This window comes from Amphiprion ocellaris, chromosome 18 (genome assembly GCF_022539595.1).
Source record: "Amphiprion ocellaris isolate individual 3 ecotype Okinawa chromosome 18, ASM2253959v1, whole genome shotgun sequence".
Lineage (NCBI taxonomy): Eukaryota > Metazoa > Chordata > Actinopteri > Pomacentridae > Amphiprion > Amphiprion ocellaris.
This window is the reverse complement of record NC_072783.1, coordinates 14,949,727-14,970,308: the sequence shown is the minus strand read 5'-3', so window position 1 is coordinate 14,970,308 and position 20,582 is coordinate 14,949,727. Positions and strand designations below refer to the sequence as shown.

The 20,582-nt window shown below is 40.0% G+C and overlaps 1 protein-coding gene across 1 annotated transcript in view; it reads right to left on the bottom strand.

Annotated features, from left to right (window-relative positions):
- Window positions 1-20,582, bottom strand: part of dnah9 (dynein, axonemal, heavy chain 9) — a 248,565-nt gene that overhangs the window by 186,146 nt on the left and 41,837 nt on the right. Inside the window, exons 15-24 of the mRNA XM_023276189.3 lie at window positions 16,442-16,683; window positions 16,129-16,264; window positions 12,493-12,689; window positions 12,111-12,373; window positions 11,455-11,616; window positions 9,877-10,099; window positions 9,490-9,656; window positions 4,205-4,348; window positions 3,887-4,046; window positions 1,575-1,730 (exon numbers count right to left, since the gene is read on the bottom strand). Of these exons, the coding sequence (XP_023131957.2) occupies window positions 1,575-1,730; window positions 3,887-4,046; window positions 4,205-4,348; window positions 9,490-9,656; window positions 9,877-10,099; window positions 11,455-11,616; window positions 12,111-12,373; window positions 12,493-12,689; window positions 16,129-16,264; window positions 16,442-16,683 (1,850 nt within the window). The remainder of the gene's footprint in view (window positions 1-1,574; window positions 1,731-3,886; window positions 4,047-4,204; window positions 4,349-9,489; window positions 9,657-9,876; window positions 10,100-11,454; window positions 11,617-12,110; window positions 12,374-12,492; window positions 12,690-16,128; window positions 16,265-16,441; window positions 16,684-20,582) is intronic.

Below are 20,582 nucleotides of genomic sequence, written 5' to 3'. Positions count from 1 at the left end.
CATAGCATTTTAATTCAGCCATGCTAATAGGCACTTAAAAGCAGTAGTGATGTGGTAAAATCATATGATACATCACATTTGGTCAAGTTTGATGCCTGATTGACAACTGTTACTGAAGACAGCCACATACTGTATCTGTTTGAGCTTCAAAGAATATCACGACAAACTGTTTCCCAGCTGAAAAGCTCTCAATTCAGAGCTTTAAAAACGATTACCTTAAAACAATCGCAAGATGTTCTCAAAAGTTTACCTACAAAGAATAACCACAGTTCCCCAGCTTTCTGTCATTTAACAACTGCTGACAGATCTGTCAGTAACTGATGTGTGGCTTACATGGAGAAAGAGTTTTCTGAACAGCAAACAGACAAAGCTGACAGCTTACTTTTACAAAATTAAAATTTTTCCGAGTGGTATATCATCTTCTCGACAAAGCCAGTTTTTGGTGAAAATGTACAGACATGCAGAGAGTGTATTAACCTTTTTTTCCATTGGTTTGCCAAAAGCTCCAGATAGGTACGGTAAATACAGTCTAGACATTGTTAATGTGGTAAATAACTATTCTAGCTGATTTTTAATGGAATATCTACGGACGGGAACAGAGGCCCACTTCCAGCAGTCATCACTCCTGTGTTCTGATGGTACATTGTGTTAGCTAATTGTATTGAAAGGCTAATTGATGATTAGAAAACCCTTGTGCAGTTATGTTAGCACTTGAATAAAAGTGTGAGTTCTCATGGTAAACATGAAATTGTCTGGGTGACCCCAAATTTTTGAATGGTAGTGTATGTTTGACAAGCACCCTGCAATGAATTACCACCGGCTTAAAACTTTAAAATTTCCAACTTTTCTAGGAACTATTTTCAAAGTCATTATAATTACAAACTGTGAAATTTTAAATTTCCACCCCTTGAATGTGATTTAGATACAAAAATAGACAGTTTGTGCTACAGAAAATTCTATTACATGTTTATAGTCATGTTAAGGAGGATGCCCCTCAAAAAGGAGGAGAGCGATAAGGGTTATTAGTGGTTTTGTCTGCAGGTGACACAACTGCTGTTGTTGCTGTCACTTTACTTTCCTATTCTGGCATAGCGTAGCAGGTGTAGAACAGCTCTGCTAATAACTGAAAAGATCTCTATTGTGGAGAATCTGCAGCCAGCAAAATGTGTATTAGTGAGTTTCTGAGAACATTACAAGCTGAGCTCTATTTAGTATTTAATATCTAAACATAAATATCAAAGTGCACCAGTTAGTTGCTGTAATATATTTTTTGTACAAACTAAACGACTGGAATGTACAAACAACTCTCATCTGATCTTTCCTCTGCAGTACAAACTAGCCCTGGGAGAATGCAGACAGAGCTGGGGAAGAAAATATCTGAACTAAATGTAGCAATCAAATCTTGAAGTTCCCTTAAATGACTGCCACATTATTAATCCCACTGCTTGTTCCAGATATTAAAAACTAAAACTGGTACAAGTATAGTCCTAATATAAAAAGATTTACTGAAAGTCAGCAACAGAACTATAATAAAGCAATTTCTTTATGGTTATCTCTTTTAATAAACTGAAAACCTGGTCCATGGTGAAGCGGACTCCAGTAGCAGCCATCAGCTGATGCCAGTGTCGGGCTCGTATGGCTGGATTCTGGAGCTCTGCCACAGCACGCAAGGAGGTGAGGAGGTTCTTTACCCTGCTGTCCAAGCCTGTGAAGGCCTCACATGCTCTAACCTACGAGACAAAAAAGCCCGAAATCAGAACAGGGTGTTTGACAGAGACAAGGGAGTTTACAGCTGCAGCTCAGGATCTAAATTTAGTTGTAGTTATTCGAGTACAAATAACTAAGTTGGCATTGATGCAGTTACATTTAGTGTTTCCCCGCAGCTGTACCCAAGCGTATGTAACAGGCAGTTGCAATTGAAAATGAAGACAGCTCTCCTTTTTGTAACACTTCTTTGCTTTTGACAAGCTAACAAGCTTTATGTTCTTGTACTGCACAAATGCAGTTTACAATGATAATGGGGGCAGACGTATGATATTAAATTAGTAACTATTTTCTAATCAGTGAGTCCTTGATTTCAGACAGAAAAAACTCAAAAGCAGCTTCTTATTTCTAGCCAGCAACCACCAGTTTTGCTGCCTGAAATGACAACTGCCACCGACAGTTTGTCAGCTGTAGCTAACTAGCTATAATTATGCCAATGTTATCAATATGAGGCATGAACACTACATGCCACATACTATGAGGAAAATTTTGTTTTTCATCATTTACTCATGTAACCTGCTTAGTTGATCATTTACCTATGTAATTATGCAATCTGCCTTTTTATCATTTATCTGTGTGAGACAGCAACTGCTCATGTAACGTTGGACATGTACAGCTATTCCTAACTGCTTGTGTGCAGGTGTTTTGATGATGTACATGCACTAGTGATGTCTTTGTCTCACTGAAACTCCAAAGACAACAAAACTGCACAAAGACATGGATTATATGTGTATAAGTTAATCATCATGAGACCTCTTGTCTGCAATAGAAGACATTGCTTATTGTAACTGACCCCTTAGCTGCAAGATGACCAGTGTATGACCCACGTGAATACACTTGGGGAGGACCATACATTACATAAAGCTAGTATTCTTTGGAGGATCTTCAGGTACAGGCGAGGAGTCAAATAACTAATTTAGTAACGTAATTATTTCCATCAAAATGTATTAAGGCGTTTGTTGAGAGCGCTGCGGCACTCATTCAGCCCATAGACACTGTTCAGTAAACTGACTGGGTCCGCTTGCACAGGTGAATCCAGTAAAACTCTGAAAGGACGCTCTTCTATTTGCAAGTATTTGTTCAACATCAGACATTTCCTTAGCATATACTACATGGTACCATAATGATATTTACTCTGGAAACAACATCTAAATTACATCAAAGCCTAGAAGTTACAGATAGAATTATGTGCCCTAAAAATACAAACAAACTCTGTTTATTATAATAAAAGTGCAATATGTAAGGTTTTGACAATCTACATAGCATCAATACAGCAGCAAACAGCTATCTATCCATCCATTATCTATACACCGCTTAATCCTCACTAGGGTCGCGGGGGGGCTGACTCAGGTGAAGGCAGGGGACACCCTAGACAGGTCGCCAGTCTGTCGCAGGGCCACATACAAAGACAAACAAGCACACTCACATTCACACCTACGGGCAATTTAGAATAATCAATTAACCTCAGCATATTTTTGGACTGTGGGAGGAAGCCGGAGTACCCGGAGAAAACCCACGCATGCACAGGGAGAACATGCAAACTCCATGCAGAAAGATCCCGGGAAAGCCGGGACGCGAACCAGGGACCTTCTTGCTGCAAGGTGAAAGTGCTAACCACTACGCCACTGTGCAGCCCGCAAACAGCTATCTGTTAAATAAAAATATAGTGGAGTAATGGCATCATTAGCAGAGAGCAGAGTCACACCTCCTTCGTATGGGTTGTAATCTGAGCTTCTCTGTTCTAGATTTGGTCCTGCCATGTGTGCATATTTGTGCATGTGAGTCTCTCCCTTTGACACTGATGGCTCTCTCCAGGGTTCTGAATATGGCACACAGAACCTTTAAAGACTAAATCTGAAAATCTTTGAAAAAGCTCAAATGATGCATCCAGTTAAAAATCAAGTATTAATGAAAGGTATCCAAATTTTGTTGAAAAACACGCTTAAAAAACTAACTGTGCTAACTAAAAATCTTAGAAATTCACTTAACCGGGGTGATTTGTAAAACAGTTGGTCACGATATGGATACATGTTGCACACTTACAAATAGTTTTCATTAATATACTGTACATGTGTATGATGAGAAAGCCGCACTGCTGTTCCTGTAAAATAGAATGTCTCACCTCTTTATCCAGTCCCCGAATATCTTTAGCGAAACGTTTGCACTCCAGTTCCATGTCCTCCACATGGATCTCTCTCCAGGGTGTCGTCCTCCACGCTGCCATGCTGGATTCCACCATGGTGATCATGTCCCACAGCTCCTTCAGCAGGCCCACCTCACGCCTGGGTGATGAAGAAGAAGTAAATTAATCCAGCATGAAAATGGAAACACTTCAGATACTGACCCATGCATGTAAAAACCTATCTCTGGTATAATGGCTCATTAGTTTCAAATTTGGCACAGGCTTTGGGTGTTTTCTCATTCCAGCTTCAGTCTTTACCTGCATTGTCTGAGCTGCTTGTACTCTGAGACGGTCACGTCGAATAGGCTGGCAGCTTCCATCAGGGAAGCCATCACCACCTCCCGCTCCTGGATCTGCCCATGGAATGTGTCCAACATCTGGTAGGGGCTTTCGCTGTCAAATCTGGACAAATGCATGAGCGCACACAGGCACTCATCAAAAAACACACACACACACACACACACATTTGCACAATCACAGTATAAATCAGGTTGTGTTTGGGTAATAAAAGGCTACCATTTTGCTAAACCCGACTTGGCTGCAGCATAACCAGACTAGAGTCTCCAGCTCTGTGACAATTAACAATGACTTCCGTAACACTAATGGGAAAATAATCACCAGGTTATTAAGAGAGCAATTACACACATAACGAATCTGACAATTAGACATTATGGCAAAGCATCTCTACCTATGAATTAATTAGCATTATGGTAGGATTCAATTAGCCTTGTCAGCTGTGAGAGCCTCGAGATAACACTCGTCTGTTATCAAGTGAGAAGGCGAGGAAAGGTCTTATCTTCTCAAAGGTACTCAGTCAATTTAGTCACCAAAGAAAGCTACACAGGGAATATTGTTATCTGAATCTGGAAAACTTGACCTCATTTTGCCTTTTTGAGCTGTATATGATCAATGAATAAACTAACACACAATACACTATAATATGCAGACATAAGATAGATCATATTAAACTTTAGGTCTTAATCCTTTTATTTCTCAACAACCATCACACCTTCTAACAGGTAGAAGAACAGGCAATGAATAAGATGACAATTTGACATAGCATAGTTGTAATCAAATCAAATCCGAATATATATATATATATATATATATATATATATATATATATATATATTATATATATATATATATATATATATATATATATATATATATATATATATACTATTTTGCCAAAAGTATTCACTCACCCATCCAAATAATCAGAATCAGGTGTTCCAATCACTTCCATGGCCACAGGTGTATAAAATCAAGCACCTAGGCATGCAGACTGCTTTTACAAACTTTGTGAAAGAATGGATCGCTCTCAGGAGCTCAGTGAATTCCAGCGTGGAACTGTGATAGGATGCCACCTGTGCAACAAATCCAGTCGTGACATTTTCTCGCTCCTAAATATTCCACAGTCGTCAGCTGTATAATAAGAAAGTGGAAGTGTGTGGGAACGACAGCAACTCAGCCACCAAGTGGTAGTGCCAAGAGGTGGCCAACTTTCTGCAGAGTCAGTCGCTACAGACCTTCAAACTTCATGTGGCCTTCAGATTAGCTTAAGAACAGTGCTTCAGCAGAGAGCTTCATGGAATGGGTTTCCCAGGCCGAGCAGCTGCATCCAAGCCATACATCACCAAGTGCAATGCAAAGCGTCAGATGCAGTGGTGTAAAGCACGCTGCCACTGGACTCTAGAGCAGTGGAGACGCGTTCTCTGGAGTGACGAATCGCACTTCTCCATCTGGCAATCTGATGGGCGAGTCTGGGTTTGGCGGTTGCCAGGAGAAGGATACTTGTCGGACTGCATTGTGCCAAGTGTAAAGTTTGGTGGAGGGGGGATTATGGTGTGGGGTTGTTTTTCAGGAGCTGGGCTTGGCCCCTTAGTTCCAGTGAAAGGAACTCTGAATGCTTCAGCATACCAAGACATTTTGGACAATTCCATACTCCCAACTTTGTGGGAACAGTTTGGAGCTGGCCCCTTCCTCTTCCAACATGACTGTGCACCAGTGCACAAAGCAAGGTCCATAAAGACATGGATGAGAGAGTCTGGTGTGGATGAACTTGACTGGCCTGCACAGAGTCCTGACCTCAACCAGATAGAACACCTTTGGGATGAATTAGAGCGGAGACTGAGAGCCAGGTCTTCTTGTCCAACATCAGTGTATGACCTCACAAATTCCCATAAACACACTCCTAACCCTTGTGGACAGCCTTCCCAGAAGAGTTGAAGCTGTTATAGGTGCAAAGGGTGGACCAACGTCATATTGAACCCTATGGATTAGGAATGGGATGTCACTTACGTTCATATGCGAGTCAAGGCAGGTGAGCTAATACTTTTGGCAATATAGTGTGTGTGTGTGTATGTATATATATATATATATATATATATATATATATATATATATATATATATATATATATATATATGTATTTGCATACATATTGAAGCATGAAGTACTTACTATATTATGCATGTCAGTGACATTTTTTTATGTATGAATACATTTTCTCCCAATGAGATCAGATCAGGACTTCTACAAGGTCCAGTTTTGCAATACAGCTATCAGCTTGTTGCAGTGATCATTTTCTTGAGATAACTATTGCATTGTCTGTCAATAACTTTGCAATCCTTGAAAATGCCTTTAACATTGCCTTGCAAGACTTTTTAAACCTTTTGAATTATCTCACAATTAGTCTGCATTACTTTGCACTATTTTTGTGTTTCTTCTCAGTACATTTGGATTCCCATTTTTGTATTTCCTTCACAATATTTTCCATTATTTCGCAATATGTTTTACATTCCATTTGATGCATTGAAACAGTTACTGTGTTGGTATAGTTATTAACAAAACATTTTGCAGAGTGGAAAGATGAAAGAGAGAAGATGTGACACTTTACGAGATGCATTTATTGCTCGTTGCTCATTTTAAAAAGCTGATCTCCAACAGTATCCAGCTGCTGGCTATGAGCAGCTGCTACTCTGCCTGACTATGATGGTGAAGCTAGGGCTATGTGGATATGGGTACTGCTCAGACTTCAGCTGCAGCTGTGGTTCAGTCTGTGGTACTATGGATATGTCCAGCTGTTATTATTTGAACTCTCTTCTGTGACAGATGTGCTTATTTGTCTGTTAAGGAATTTAAGTAGTACAGTAGCTTCAATACAGGGGTCAGCCAGTAAAACCATCATTGTATCCACATTACCACTGCATTGTTACCCATTTTACAGCCACTGAACATGCATATGTTACAGTCATAATCAAAACATTGGTGACAGTTAAAGCTCTAGGTGCATGGGCTCTCTGTACTCACAACTAGATAAACTGTAGCTTACTATGATACAGTATCATGTAGCCCATGGACTACAGAGAGAGTCAGCGCACCCTCTGATGTGTCTGTTCAGATAGTACTCGGCACCACTGCACTAAGAAAGATAACTAGAGGAGCTGGTTCAGCAGCTGTCTCACTGACTGCTGCCCAGACACAATGTATGACTGCAGCCTTGGCACGACAGAGCTGTCACTGTGGCTGTAGCCATTGTTCAGATTATGGCTGATGTCCAAACAGTAACTTACTATCCAGCAACAGCTTCACCATCACAGCCTGTCAGAGCAGCTGCAGTTGCTCACAATCAGCAGTAGTATATTGTTGGAGACCGAATCACATATTGTCTGCTTTCTGTAGTATCTGCAGAGTATTTAACTAAACTGGCAGTTTTTATAGCTGAACTGGACCGAAACACCAACTCTGGATTAAAATGAATGTAAAACCCAAAGGTATCGCAAAGTAACACAAAGTATTGTAACCTAAAATGAAAAAATACTTGCCATGACCCATGGAGGGCTCTATAACTTGTAGCAACTAAAACAAGTCACTACTCTCAGATCCTGATTGTGCTTATGTAAATAATTTCACACATGGCAAAAATAATCTGAGAAATGATGACGCCAAGCTGGAAAATGAATACTGCGAGTGTCTGCATTGAGTCATAATCAGTACTATCCTTGTTTATGTACTGCTGTTGATTTTGTGTTCCACTGGAAACTGTTTTTCTGTGTGTTTGCTGTGTTAGACGCATGGAAAACCCTACAGGCTGTACATTTAGCAGGAAATGTGGTTATAGCAGAGATAACTCAGTTTCCTGGTCTTGTGAAAAGCATGTGTATTTATTGTTGTGGACATAGCTCCCCAGATTTTACTTCAGGCATGGCAACAGCAAATTTTGATTTCAGCTGAAAATGTTCGGTATACAATCTTCAGGGGGGGTCCGGGGGGGGCCGCCCCCCCCCACCCCCCCCACCCCCCAGTTAGTGACCCCTGATCTATGGAGTCAGCTGTGTCAGTTTTCTTTACATTTCCAGAACACTCTTTAAACACTATCAGTGATTCATTTTGCCCTGAGTCATGAGTCAAATACCCAGTGTTTTGTTAAATGACTCTAATGACTTTTCTCTCAAGCCAATTCCATCGGAACTTGTTTTTGACACTTTTATCTGTTTCTAGCATCGATGACTCTTGATCTTCCGATAAAAACCTCATGATTCCACCGAAAACGATCCCAGTAGCTCAAAATTCCAACACGAACATGCCGCCATGAATTGTAACGAAAGAATGCATCGAGCAATTTGATTGGTCCAATCGTTGGCAGCTAACCAATTTCGACCAATCGCAAGGCCTTTTACAATGCAGCATGAGCTAGACTGGTTCTCTTCGTCTGTTACACTGCGGGAGAAACGCCGAGCGCTTCTCAAAAACCGGGAGCAAGAGTAACAAAAACATACCTCACCCCCCCTAAAATTTTCTCAACGGATTTGGACGATTCACAGAAATGATCAATTTGAAAATTAAAACGGCGGATTTCCGCGGAACGGCGGAAAATTGCCATGCCTGTTAACCAAATACATGCATTTTAACATTTTCACAAAAGCCATTTCATTTGATTTATTACTGGGGCAGTCCTGAAATAACCACACATATCTCACATTTGCAGGTCTTTAGTGTTTGCTCCATTCTGGACACAAAGCATGTGCTGCACTTGGTGAGGACTGATGCAGTAAGCCTGCATTAATGCAGACTTGTAATAACTCATTCCCACTCAATACTGGTTGATTTGAAATCATACATAATCTGACAAACTGTCAGCACAAGCGTACAAAAAGAGCCAGTGTGGTACGAGAGGGTCTGAGGGAACCAGACCATTTAGCAAACTAAATTGGTATACAATCATAATTTTTGACAGACTTAAGTAGAAGAAGAAATCTAATGAGTAAACCTTGACCCAAGAACTCCTTGGAAAACAACTCACACTCTTGAGTTTCAGATATCCTTTAAATATGTCTGTAAAAATATAAGAAATAATGATTACAAGTGTTATAATCTCTATATGTAAGACATTATACTTGCAAATGGTCTTATGTCAGCTTACAACTAGATTACTATGGTTATTTATCTATTTGGTGTTCCTATACTGCTTGAAATGCTAAATATGCGGTTAAACTATTGTGTTTCCAATAAAATTCAGATGATAAGAGATTTTTAACCTGAAAGGTCCGTTTTTGTGAAAGTGTTCCCTGAAGGTGTGCTGCTCGACATCAAATGAGGCACACTTCCGACGTAGACTGGCTACCTCGATGGCCTGCAGTGGAGCCACCTGCTGTTTGATCAGTGCCGCCTGTTTTTTCACAGTGTTCCACTTTTCTGGCAACTCCTGCAGATAGATAGAAAAAAAGGATAAATACAGAAGGAGGATAAGCAAGGAAAGCAGAATTGACAGATAATGAATGGCCAACAGAAAGAGTCAGAACAGGGTTGAGTGATGGGAATACACAAAGAAGCAGTAAGAGAAATGACTCTGTCTCAGCTGAAAAAAACAAAATAGAGAATCGGTGCTAGAAAATAACGTGAGCTGACTGAACATCAGTCCTTACCTCTAACTGCTTGTAAACCACATCAGGCAGTTCTTGTTCATACACCTTCAACAGAGCAATGGTTTGTTGTAGAGGCTCAAACATGGTGTCCGTAGTGTTTTGCCTTTCTTTAACAGCCAGCAAGTGACCAATGATCCCCACTAGGCCACTGTAGTCACCTTCCTCCACTTGTTGTCCTAGGCCGGCCTCAGCTTTGGCAATAAACTTCTCTAGATCTGAGAGACTGGGTGATATAAAGTGATAAGTGTACACATCAAGATCAGGGAAATGCTGCTCAGGCTGTATAATCAGCTGTGCTGTAAAATGACTTCTAAGGATTTGGGTGAGTGGGGTTATTTCCCATTATTACCCTTCTGGCTATATAACTTTGAGCCTCTGCTGCTTTGATTTTTTGACCATTCATTTCAAGTATCCTAGTTTTATGAAAGTGCAATACAGAATCAATTTAAATGCCATTTCAACATATAGAATTACTAAATTAAAGACATCTGGGCATAAAGACTTCCTATGATGCTAGACTACGTAAATAGCTTGGCGTCGGCCATTTAAGATCCCCTCCGGTGAAAACAGATTTTTGTTTAACTTGTTAACATATCCATATGATGTTTTTGATTTGCTAGAAGGCAAATCATGTGCAAAGTAACACTATAGCTGAGCATTTTCACTATGAACTGGTAGCATGAACAGTCTCAAAAGAGCAGATTCATAGGGTTTCATATGTAACAAATCAAAGAATTAATCATGTTAGCTTGCAGGGTGGAGTTTTCTGTTTCATTATTCTTCTTGCTTCGAACATGTATGGCTGAATAACTCCAATATTACAATTTGCCATTGGTGTGGTGTGCGATGAGAGAGGCAGGGAGTTCCCAAAGTAATGGTGTAGAGTTATATGTAAGCCATTTTAAGGCAAAAAAGGAGTATTTTCATTATAGATACATGGAGATGAGAGAAAGAGACTGGCAAGGTTAAGAGGTTTCTTCCTTTGTAGTTAAAGACATTGCCACCACAAGACATTGGTCATGACAGACCAAACATCCAAACTCATGATTTGTTAGATATGCAACACTCCCTTGAGGAAAACAGTGTTTCTATTCTGGATGGACAGAGAACACAAGAGGACTTTGCAAGAGGATTGGAGTTAACTGGAATGGAAATCTCTTCAAAGAGGGGTGGTCTATGACACCACTTATCAGCTACTTGTAATAAAGCCCTTAGATCCCTCCACAAGTACTTTCACCACCAAGCATACCTGGAGTCATGCAAGACTTAGGTTGTTAACAGGCTGTGAACCATATGATGTGAGGTTGAGAATAAATTCCTGTGACTCCTAACCAGGCATTTGGAATTTAATAGGATTCTTAGATGAACGCTGAAATCTCTCTAAAAGAAGTCCAGTTGCTTTCTACTGAAGCAGTTACGTAGGATCATGAAAGTACTGAATTAATGGAAGGTGTATTCTACTGTTAATCAAATTTTAGCATTTGTGGGATTAATAACATTTCTTTTTGTCAAAAGTCTCTAGCTTGCAATTTCTTGTAATCTTTCATGAACGAGTTTGTCTGAGGTTGCATGCCATACCTGTTAGTGACATGGTCGATGAGGTACTGTTTGAACATGAGGCTCCACTTTTTGATGGTATTGAGCAGGGCACTCTTCATACTATGGCCATCCACCCTCATCCAGCCATGAAACACATGTACAGGCTCAAGACCATACACCTCCTCATAGATCTTCTCATAACTACAGCATAAGGACAAACAGACTGAAGTTCAGCAGAGAGAGACATGTGCATCCAAACCACCTATCCATCCGTTATCTATACACCACTCAATCCTCATTAGAGTCGCAGGGGGGCTGACCCTGGACAGGTCACCAGTCTATCACAGGGTTGCATATACAAACAACAGTCACACTCACATTCACACCTACAGACAATTTAGAATTATCAATTAACCTTAGCATATTTTTGGACTGTGAGAGGAAGCCTGAGTACCCAGAGAAAACCCATGCATGCACAGGGAGAACATGAAAACTCCATCCATTTTAGCTGTGAGGCGACAGTGCTAATCCCTAAGCCACTGTGAAGTCCCTGCACCCTAAGTATTATTTCCAATTATCTTCACTGGGATAATTGTACATTAATCACTGCAAGGAGAAATGGCTAGAAAACATTATCACAGATACTTAAGGATACACAAACATATATACACTCACACACTGTGACTGCTACCTACTTGTCCACCTGCTCTCTAAAATCGTCAAGAGTCGGTGGACTCTCTGGAACTCCATTGTCAGCATAAATCTCCATCTCCTGCCTGGTGAGAATGTGGCCATACAGAAGGAACTGACGCATGAACTCCTTTCTATCATCCACATAGAGATAGCTGTAACGCTCTAGAGAGTTACGAAACTCGCAGCATGTTGCCATGGCACTCTGCACACGTTCCATGAGGAGATGACGCATGTCTGCCAGGTTAGCCATGTCCTCCATTTCAGCCTGAGGGCAAAAGGTCAGAAATCATGTGACACACTGAACAAGAGTGACCTGTACTTAAGACCTGCAACTGACATAACTGAAAAGTTGTAGGTGTTAGTGCTGCATCAGACCAGCTGTACCTGGTAGTGAGGGAAAAGGCTGTGCTGGCCGAGACGTGGCACCAATGATGGGACTCTGAACACATCATTGATGAGGCTTTCCACCAACTCAAAGAAACTGTCTCCAGCACCAAATTCCAGAGAAGGAGTGAACACCATGTCAGGAACCTTTAGATCCAACTGAGCCTCAAACAGAGGGGCCACAGTAGCGTTCTGGTCTGGAGTGAAAGGAAAAGAAAGGGGCATAAATTTCAAATGTAAAAAATCCCTCTTTGTTTTATTTTCCTGCTAATTGTGAATCTATAAAGGTGCATTTGCTTTTATTTTTTATACCAAAGCTATTCTAAGGTTCTATACTCGTGTACCAGTCAAAGCAACCCTCTGTAGCTCCAAGTAGTGCAGAACACTGCTGCCTGAGATATTAATAAATTAGATTTAAGGTGGCATATTTACATTGGCTCCTTGTAAGGTTTTGTATAGATTTTACAATTCCACTGTTTGGCTTTGCTTCAAAATATATCACTTACTTGCTGACTCCTATTGTGCCTGTGTGTTCCCTTAGACTGGCATACTGGGCTCTGTTTGGCTTGGCTGGTGAACAGTAGTGACCATGTGTTTCAATTTGTCCTTGATTCAATATTATATTTTATATGTCATTCCTTACTCGCAATTTTACATTTCCATCTAATATAATTTCATCTTGTGTTTCATGATTTGGTTTTAGGTTTTAGTTTTCATTTGACTTTGCTTTTTTGTTTGCTTTTTTCCTGCAAAGCACTGTGGGTTTTTTTTTTATTATAATATACATTTGAGACTGATTTTTAGTTTTAGAGCGACTTTACAAGTTTAATAGCATTGCCAATGTTAATGTTATACCACAACAAAAAGTCAAAGGGGAAGTATTCAATAGATTCAAATGTTTTTCCTGTACTGAAGCAGCAAGGGTTCAATCCAAATGATCTAATTCTCTTTCATTTCCTAACTACATTTCATTCATCTTGATTGAAGACATCATAGAGTCAAGAAACTATGAAAGGTGAGTTCTTAGTGACAGAGAGGAGAAGCCAACGAAACTTGCAATCACTATAAAATGTAAATAACATTTGTTCCAAAAACTTGAAAGCAAGTACCCACCGATATATCCAAGATAACACAAGTTATCACAACCTAACAAAATCTGCAATTCAGAGAAAAAAGTAAAATTCTGATCATTACGTATTCATTTTAGCGAGACTGACCCAAAACTAGGGATGGGAATTCTCCAACAAAAAAAAAAATAAAAAAATGGGAGCACTATATTTTAGCTTCAGTTTACTATGTGTGAAATCCCAGACTCCTGTACTTTTCTCTCTGAGCAAAGAAACCTGACAGTTAACTAGTTCTGATAATAGTCAATGTTTTTATTTTGTTTTTTTAAAGTTATTTAAAGTTGAAAGTAAATGTGTTCCATTAGTTTGGGAGCATTTTACAGTTTTCTTTGTGTATGAAGATTACAAAATATATGCATATTTTATTGACCAAGATGAAGCTAATGTGTTTGCTCTGGAGTACAGAACAAGAAAAGGAAAAAAGCAAAGCACTACAGAATTCTGTTGTTAAGATAGAGTAAAAAAGCCTCTCTTTTGCAGAACTGGAACCATGGAAAAACTAAAAACCAAAAGGTTGTGAACAGACCTTTCAGTTTGAAACATTTTCTAAGCTCACCCAGTCTAAGTTTAAAATTAGTGACTCTGGTCTGATCAACAATTGTGTGACAAACATCCAGGAACTTTTCAGCTGAACGTGTGTTTACACAGAGCAGAGAAGAGACATGCACTGTAATACAAATTAAAACGTTGGTGAGCAAAATAAAACCTACTTCGACAGTAAAATAAATGCAGCTAAATGGCTAAATGGTGCTGAAAGAAACATTCAGCACTGTGAAATATCATTCTGGAGTTGTGTACTATGAATAAGTGCGTAGAACCACCATTTTTCCACTTGTAGGCACAGGTGTTACCAGTACGGGAAAAATGGTGGACACGTTGCTACTAGGTGTTCAAATTTTATATAATATAAACAAATATATAATATGAACAAATATATAACTACTGCACACACACACACACACACACACACACACACACACACACACACACACACACACACATATATATATACACACATGCACACACACACACACACACACACGTGGACAAAATTGTTGGTACCCCTCGGTTAATGAAAGAAAAACCCACAACAGAAATAATTTGAATCTGACAAAAGTAATAATAAAAATTCTATGAAAATTACCCAATGGATATCAGACATTGCTTTTGAATTGTGGTTTAACAGAATTATTTTAAAAAATAAACTCATGAAACAGGCCTGGACAAAAATGATGGTAGCCTCAATTACTGCCATCAAATGATTTCTGTCACTGTCAATGAGACTTCTGCACCCCTCAGCAGGTATTTTGGTCCACTCCTCATGGCTAAATTGTATGAGCAGACTGCTCCAGTTGTCTCAGGTTTGAAGGGTGCCTTCTCCAGCTGGCATGTTTCAGTGTATATATATATCTATCTCTCTCTCTCTCTCTCTCTCTCTCTCTCTCTCTCTCTCTCTCTCTCTCTCTCTATATATATATATATATATATATATATATATATATATATATATATATATAATTTCATGTTTTCCATGAAAACTCTAACTTTTATTCATGTGCTAACAAAATTTGACAAGGGTTTTCTAGTCATCAATTAGCCTTTCAACACAATCAGCTAACTCAATGTACCATTAGAACACAGCAGTGATGGTTGCTGGAAATGGGCCTCTGTACCCCATGTAGATATTCCATTAAAAATAAGCCGCTTCCAGAATACTCATTTGCCATATTTTTTCTTCATTGAAAAAATGCTTTTCTTTCAAAAATAAGGATATTTCTAAGTAACCCCAAGCTTTTGAACAGTAGTGTATATATATGATTTCTGGCATTATAACTGTGTCATATTGCACAGAAGGCATTTTTGACATCTCCCAACTAGCCAGTGTTTTGCTGTTTTTGGAGAAGTGCTGGACTTTACATTGCAGTGAAAAATGAGATCACAGTTGCTAAAAATGTAACAGGAGCATTTAGAGACTGGACCTGCTGTTATCATAGCTGTCCCAGAGATATTCCCGTGTCAGTTCACTTAGTTCAGAGCCTTCCTAAGCATGAAAGACTTTTTGAACCCACAGAAGGAGAGAGAAAGGAGAAGATTTTTAGGCAAAAGCGAATGGACAAGGAGAAGAAAGATTGGCCACAGCAGCAGTCTGGCAATGTTCCTTGTATTGAACTACATCCCAGTCCATCTAAACTGGCTGACAAAACTCATGCCAGTGAGAAAGTCCAGAACTATTTCATGTCCACAGCCAATAGAGGCAGACACCCAATTGACATCAAAATCCCTGAGGGCGTGTTGCTAAGACGCTGTCCAATTCAGTGCTGGCTGGAGGATGCTGTAGAATTAGAGCTCTGAATTTTCTGATATTAATTTGAGAGTTGGCTGCAACATTCTGGCTTTTAGACAACAGTAGTAATGGCACTAAAATTACTAAGACAGTACAAATTGTAGATATGAGTGTTTGTTTTTGTGATTTGATATTTTTGTGTCGTGTTTGTTCTTAAACGTTCACCAGTGTTATCCAAGAAGAACTTGAGGGAGCACTCAATGCTGCTGAAGAAGCCATCTATGATCATGTCATCAATGTACTCCACATAGGCCTTCCACTCGTCAGAGGATGGCTCAGCTCTGAACAGTGCCTCATTTCTCTGAGACATAAGAAAGCATGACACTTATACTGAGTCACCATCTTGGCTAAATTTGAAAATAACAGTAAAAATGTATTTCAATGCAAATTTGAAATCACTGTCCTCATAATAGAATGCAAAAACATGAGTGTAACCTATAGCCAATTATGATGTGTCACACAATAACTGGGAAAGCACCTTCAGGAGGAAGTGGATCTTCTCCCCGGAGGACTTAATCAGTCTGTATACCCTGTCGAGCCTCTCAGTCCTGTCGTCCAGATTGAGCACAGCATCTTTTTTGCCTTCCTTCCTGTCAAACATGGGTTTGGCCCAGGACCTCATGCAGCTCTGGATCTCCTCCACATTGTCCTTGGTTGTCTGGAGTCGGCTCTCCAGGTTGCTAACGGAGTCCCGCAACTCCTGGATATACTGCCAAACACCTGAAAGAGATGTGTAGTGAAGAGGTCAGAAAGGTGCAAATTAATAAATTAAGCTACAGTGAGTTGGAGTGTGTGAGGAAAATAGAATCTGCCAGAAAACATTCATTATCACATATCTTACCAGGCCATCTTGTGTCTGACCATTTCAGTGCCCTAAGGCAGGATAAATGAATTTAATTCAACTTAAAACTGAAGTTATTGCTAGTCTGAAAATGTCTGTTGTGAGGTGCATGTATAACTAGCACAACTTTTACATATAGATGGCAGTAGAGTTTTATACCATACGAGCTCACATGCTCATAATTACACACGTGGACAAAATTGTTGGTACCCCTCAGGTAATGAAAGAAAAACCCACAATGGTCACAGAAATAATTTGAATCTGACAAAAGTAATAATAAATAAAAATTCTATGAAAATTAACCAATGAAAATCAGACATTGCTTTTGAACCGTGGTTTAACAGAATTATTTTTAAAAATAAACTCATGAAACAGGCCTGGACAAAAATGATGGTACCCTTAATATTTTGTTGCACAACCTTTTGAGGCAATCACTGCAATCAAACGATTTCTGTAACTGTCAATGAGACTTCTGCACCTCTCAGCAGGTATTTTGGTCCACTCCTCATGAGCAGACCGCTCCAGTTGTCTCAGGTTTGAAGGGTTCCTTCTCCAGATGGTATGTTTCAGCTCCTTCCACAGATGTTCAATAGGATTTAGATCAGGGCTCATAGAAGGCCACTTCACAATAGTCCAATGTTTTCCCATGACCTGCGACTGAGACCAAGCTTTCTGACACTGGGCAGTACATTTCTCTCTAGAATACCTTGATAGTCATGAGATTTCATTGTACCCTGCACAGATTCAAGACACCCTGTGCCAGATGCAGCAAAGCAGCCCCCAGAACATAACAGAGCCTCCTCCATGTTTCACAGTAGGGACAGTGTTCTTTTCTTGATATGCTTCGTTTTTGCATCTGTGAACATAGAGCTGATGTGCCTTGCCAAAAAGTTCCAGTTTTGTCTCATCTGTTCATAGGACATTCTCCCAGAAGCTTTGTGGCTTGTCAGCATGCAGTTTGGCAAATTCCAGCCTGGCTTTTTGATGATTTGTTTTCAACAATGGTGTCCTCCTTGGTCGTCTCCCATGAAGTCCACTTTGGCTCAAACAACAACGGATGGTGCGATCTGACACCGATGTACCTTGACCTTTAATGTCTTCACCTTTATGTCTTATGCCTTTAATGTCTTTAAAGGTTGTTCTGGGCTCTTTTCTTACCATTCGTATTATCCATCTCTTCGATTTGTCATCAGTTTTCCTCCTGCGGCCCCATCCAGGGAGGTTGACTACAGTCTCATAGATCTTAAATTTCTGAATAATATGTGCAACTGTAGTCACAGGAACAGGTTGTGCAACAAAATATTAAGTTAAGGGTACCATCATTTTTGTCCAGGCTTGTTTCATGAGTTTATTTTTTTAAATAATTCTGTTAAACCACGGTTCAAAAGCAATGTGATTTTCATTGGTTAATTTTCATAGAATTTTTATTTATTATTACTTTTGTCAGATTCAAATTATTTCTGTGACCATTGTGGGTTTTTCTTTCATTAACTGAGGGGTACCAACAATTTCGTCCACGTGTGTAACTGTTAATTGATTCAGCTCGTTTGCTGCAGCCATCCAAAGTGGTGCTCACTCGGACTACAGGTAATACCATATTGGCACAAAGAACCATATGAATGCTACTGTTTAAAATCTGATTGTTAAACAAGTAGTTTTGTGACTGATATTTCATTTGTGTCATGTCTCAATTTTGATTGTTACGGTTGGGCGAGGTGGTTTTCAGTGTTTGTGAGGCCAGGAGCATTGTGGGGGTTCACATACCAAATGGCCACCATAAAATATGTGTGCCAATGTACTGAGGAAAACTGGTGCTCACATCAAATATAGTTTTTTTTTTCTCTTTAGTGCACTCTATATTAATTGCCGAACTTGTTATTATTCACTGCAATAATTTAGAAATGATTCCCTTATTAAATTTCAACAAGACAGGACAGAACAAGACAGAATTATGTTACTTGTGATGAAATGCTCGCAAATGACAGCATGAAGCCAGCGAATTACGGCGACGTCAGGAAACAAAACACAGTTCGGTAAAGTCGGAAAGATATTCACAAATTCAAACTTCCGGCATCAATAACTCATTAAATATGCGTTGTCTGAACATAAACAATGCCTCTTTTCCATCATTGTAAGGTAGACAATGTGCTACAAGCCCAGTTTAATCAAAAGTAGCTGTCTTTCGAGCTGCAGAAATGACATTGGTGTCTATGAGCAGCCGGGTGTGCGGTGAGTGAACACGGACCGTCTGCAAAATGCAAAACCGCTGCAAACAGCGAAGAGACACAAATATTCAACAAATTTACTGCAGCCAGCAACTGACTCCTGCTGGGGTGCAGCTTATAGGGGGGGCTCCAAGCCATACAGGTTGGGAACTGCTGCTTTAAATAAATACCCCGGAGTCAGCAGGTACGTTCAGGATGTTTACTAGCAGGAGCACTGTGAAACTGCAATACAAAATGACAAAATAAAAGATTACAGACTGTTTGTTTCACACCAACAAACATTAAGTCAGTAATTACTACATAAAATACAAATACACACAAATATGTACTGAAATCAGGCAAGTAACAGATAAGTAAGAAACCGCCGATTAGCTTCATGCTAACTTAATATAGAAAACACCGTAGACCAGCTGGCGTATTATCATCGCTCCCGTTTTTTAACTTTTTAATTTCATCACACAAGCTATGAACTGTATAAATGACTATCACAGGTAAGTTAAAACTAAAATATAACTGTCACTTACAGACATAAGCTCCGTAGGGTTCAACACAAGAAAATCAAATGATGAACAGGAAACAACTGTCTGCTTCTGACCTTTAGTAGAAAGACGAACCAACTAAGGCAAGCCCGTGTGAAGAAAAAAGGCACAGCACAGTAAGCAGTCGCCTTCATCTCTTAAAGGGGCAGCACACTCCCCACCTGGTATAATGAACTATACCACTATGTCTTTTTGAGTAGCAGTACTACTTCTGAAGCAGGTCTTGAATACACTCTGGGAGTGTCACCTCTCACAACTCTCACGTACACTTTACAAATCCTGTTGTCTTGACCAGGAAAGGTATTTACAAGCAGTCCTGTAGGCCATTCATTGCACGTGGCCTGACTGTCTTTTAGGAGAACATCTCCAATTTGCAGGTTAGGTTGATCTACTTGCCATTTCCTTCTTGGCTGGAGGGTCGTCAGGTACTCCTGACGCCATCGTCTCCAGAATGAATCAGTCAGACTCTGGACTTGTTTCCACTGACTTTGATAGAGATCTCTGAGGTCGAAACTTCCTGAAGGAACAGACACAGAGCCAAGCTTTTTTGTCAGAAGCTGAGCAGGAGTGAGCATAGTGGGCATATCAGAATCCGACGACACAGGAACAATTGGCCGTGCATTCATTATGGCAGCGACTTCTGCTATCAATGTGATGAGAACTTCATGTGAGAGACTGGGTGAATGCACCTTGAGCAGCATGCCATCTAAAATGTGCCTAGCAACCCCTATCATTCTTTCCCATACTCCCCCAATGTGGGAAGAGTGTGGAGGATTGAAGTCCCAAGTACAGCGTTGGTCTTTGAGGTATGACTGAAGCTCTGCATTTCCTGGTGATATGCCAAGTTCTTTGCATGCGCCAACAAAATTCGTCCCTTGGTCTGAACAAAAGAGCTTTGCTGGATCCCTGATGGCAGTGTATCTTCTGAGGGCATTTATGAAGCTCGACGGAGAGAGACTCCACCATCTCCATATGAACTGCCCTTATGACCAGACAGGTAAACATGACAGCCCA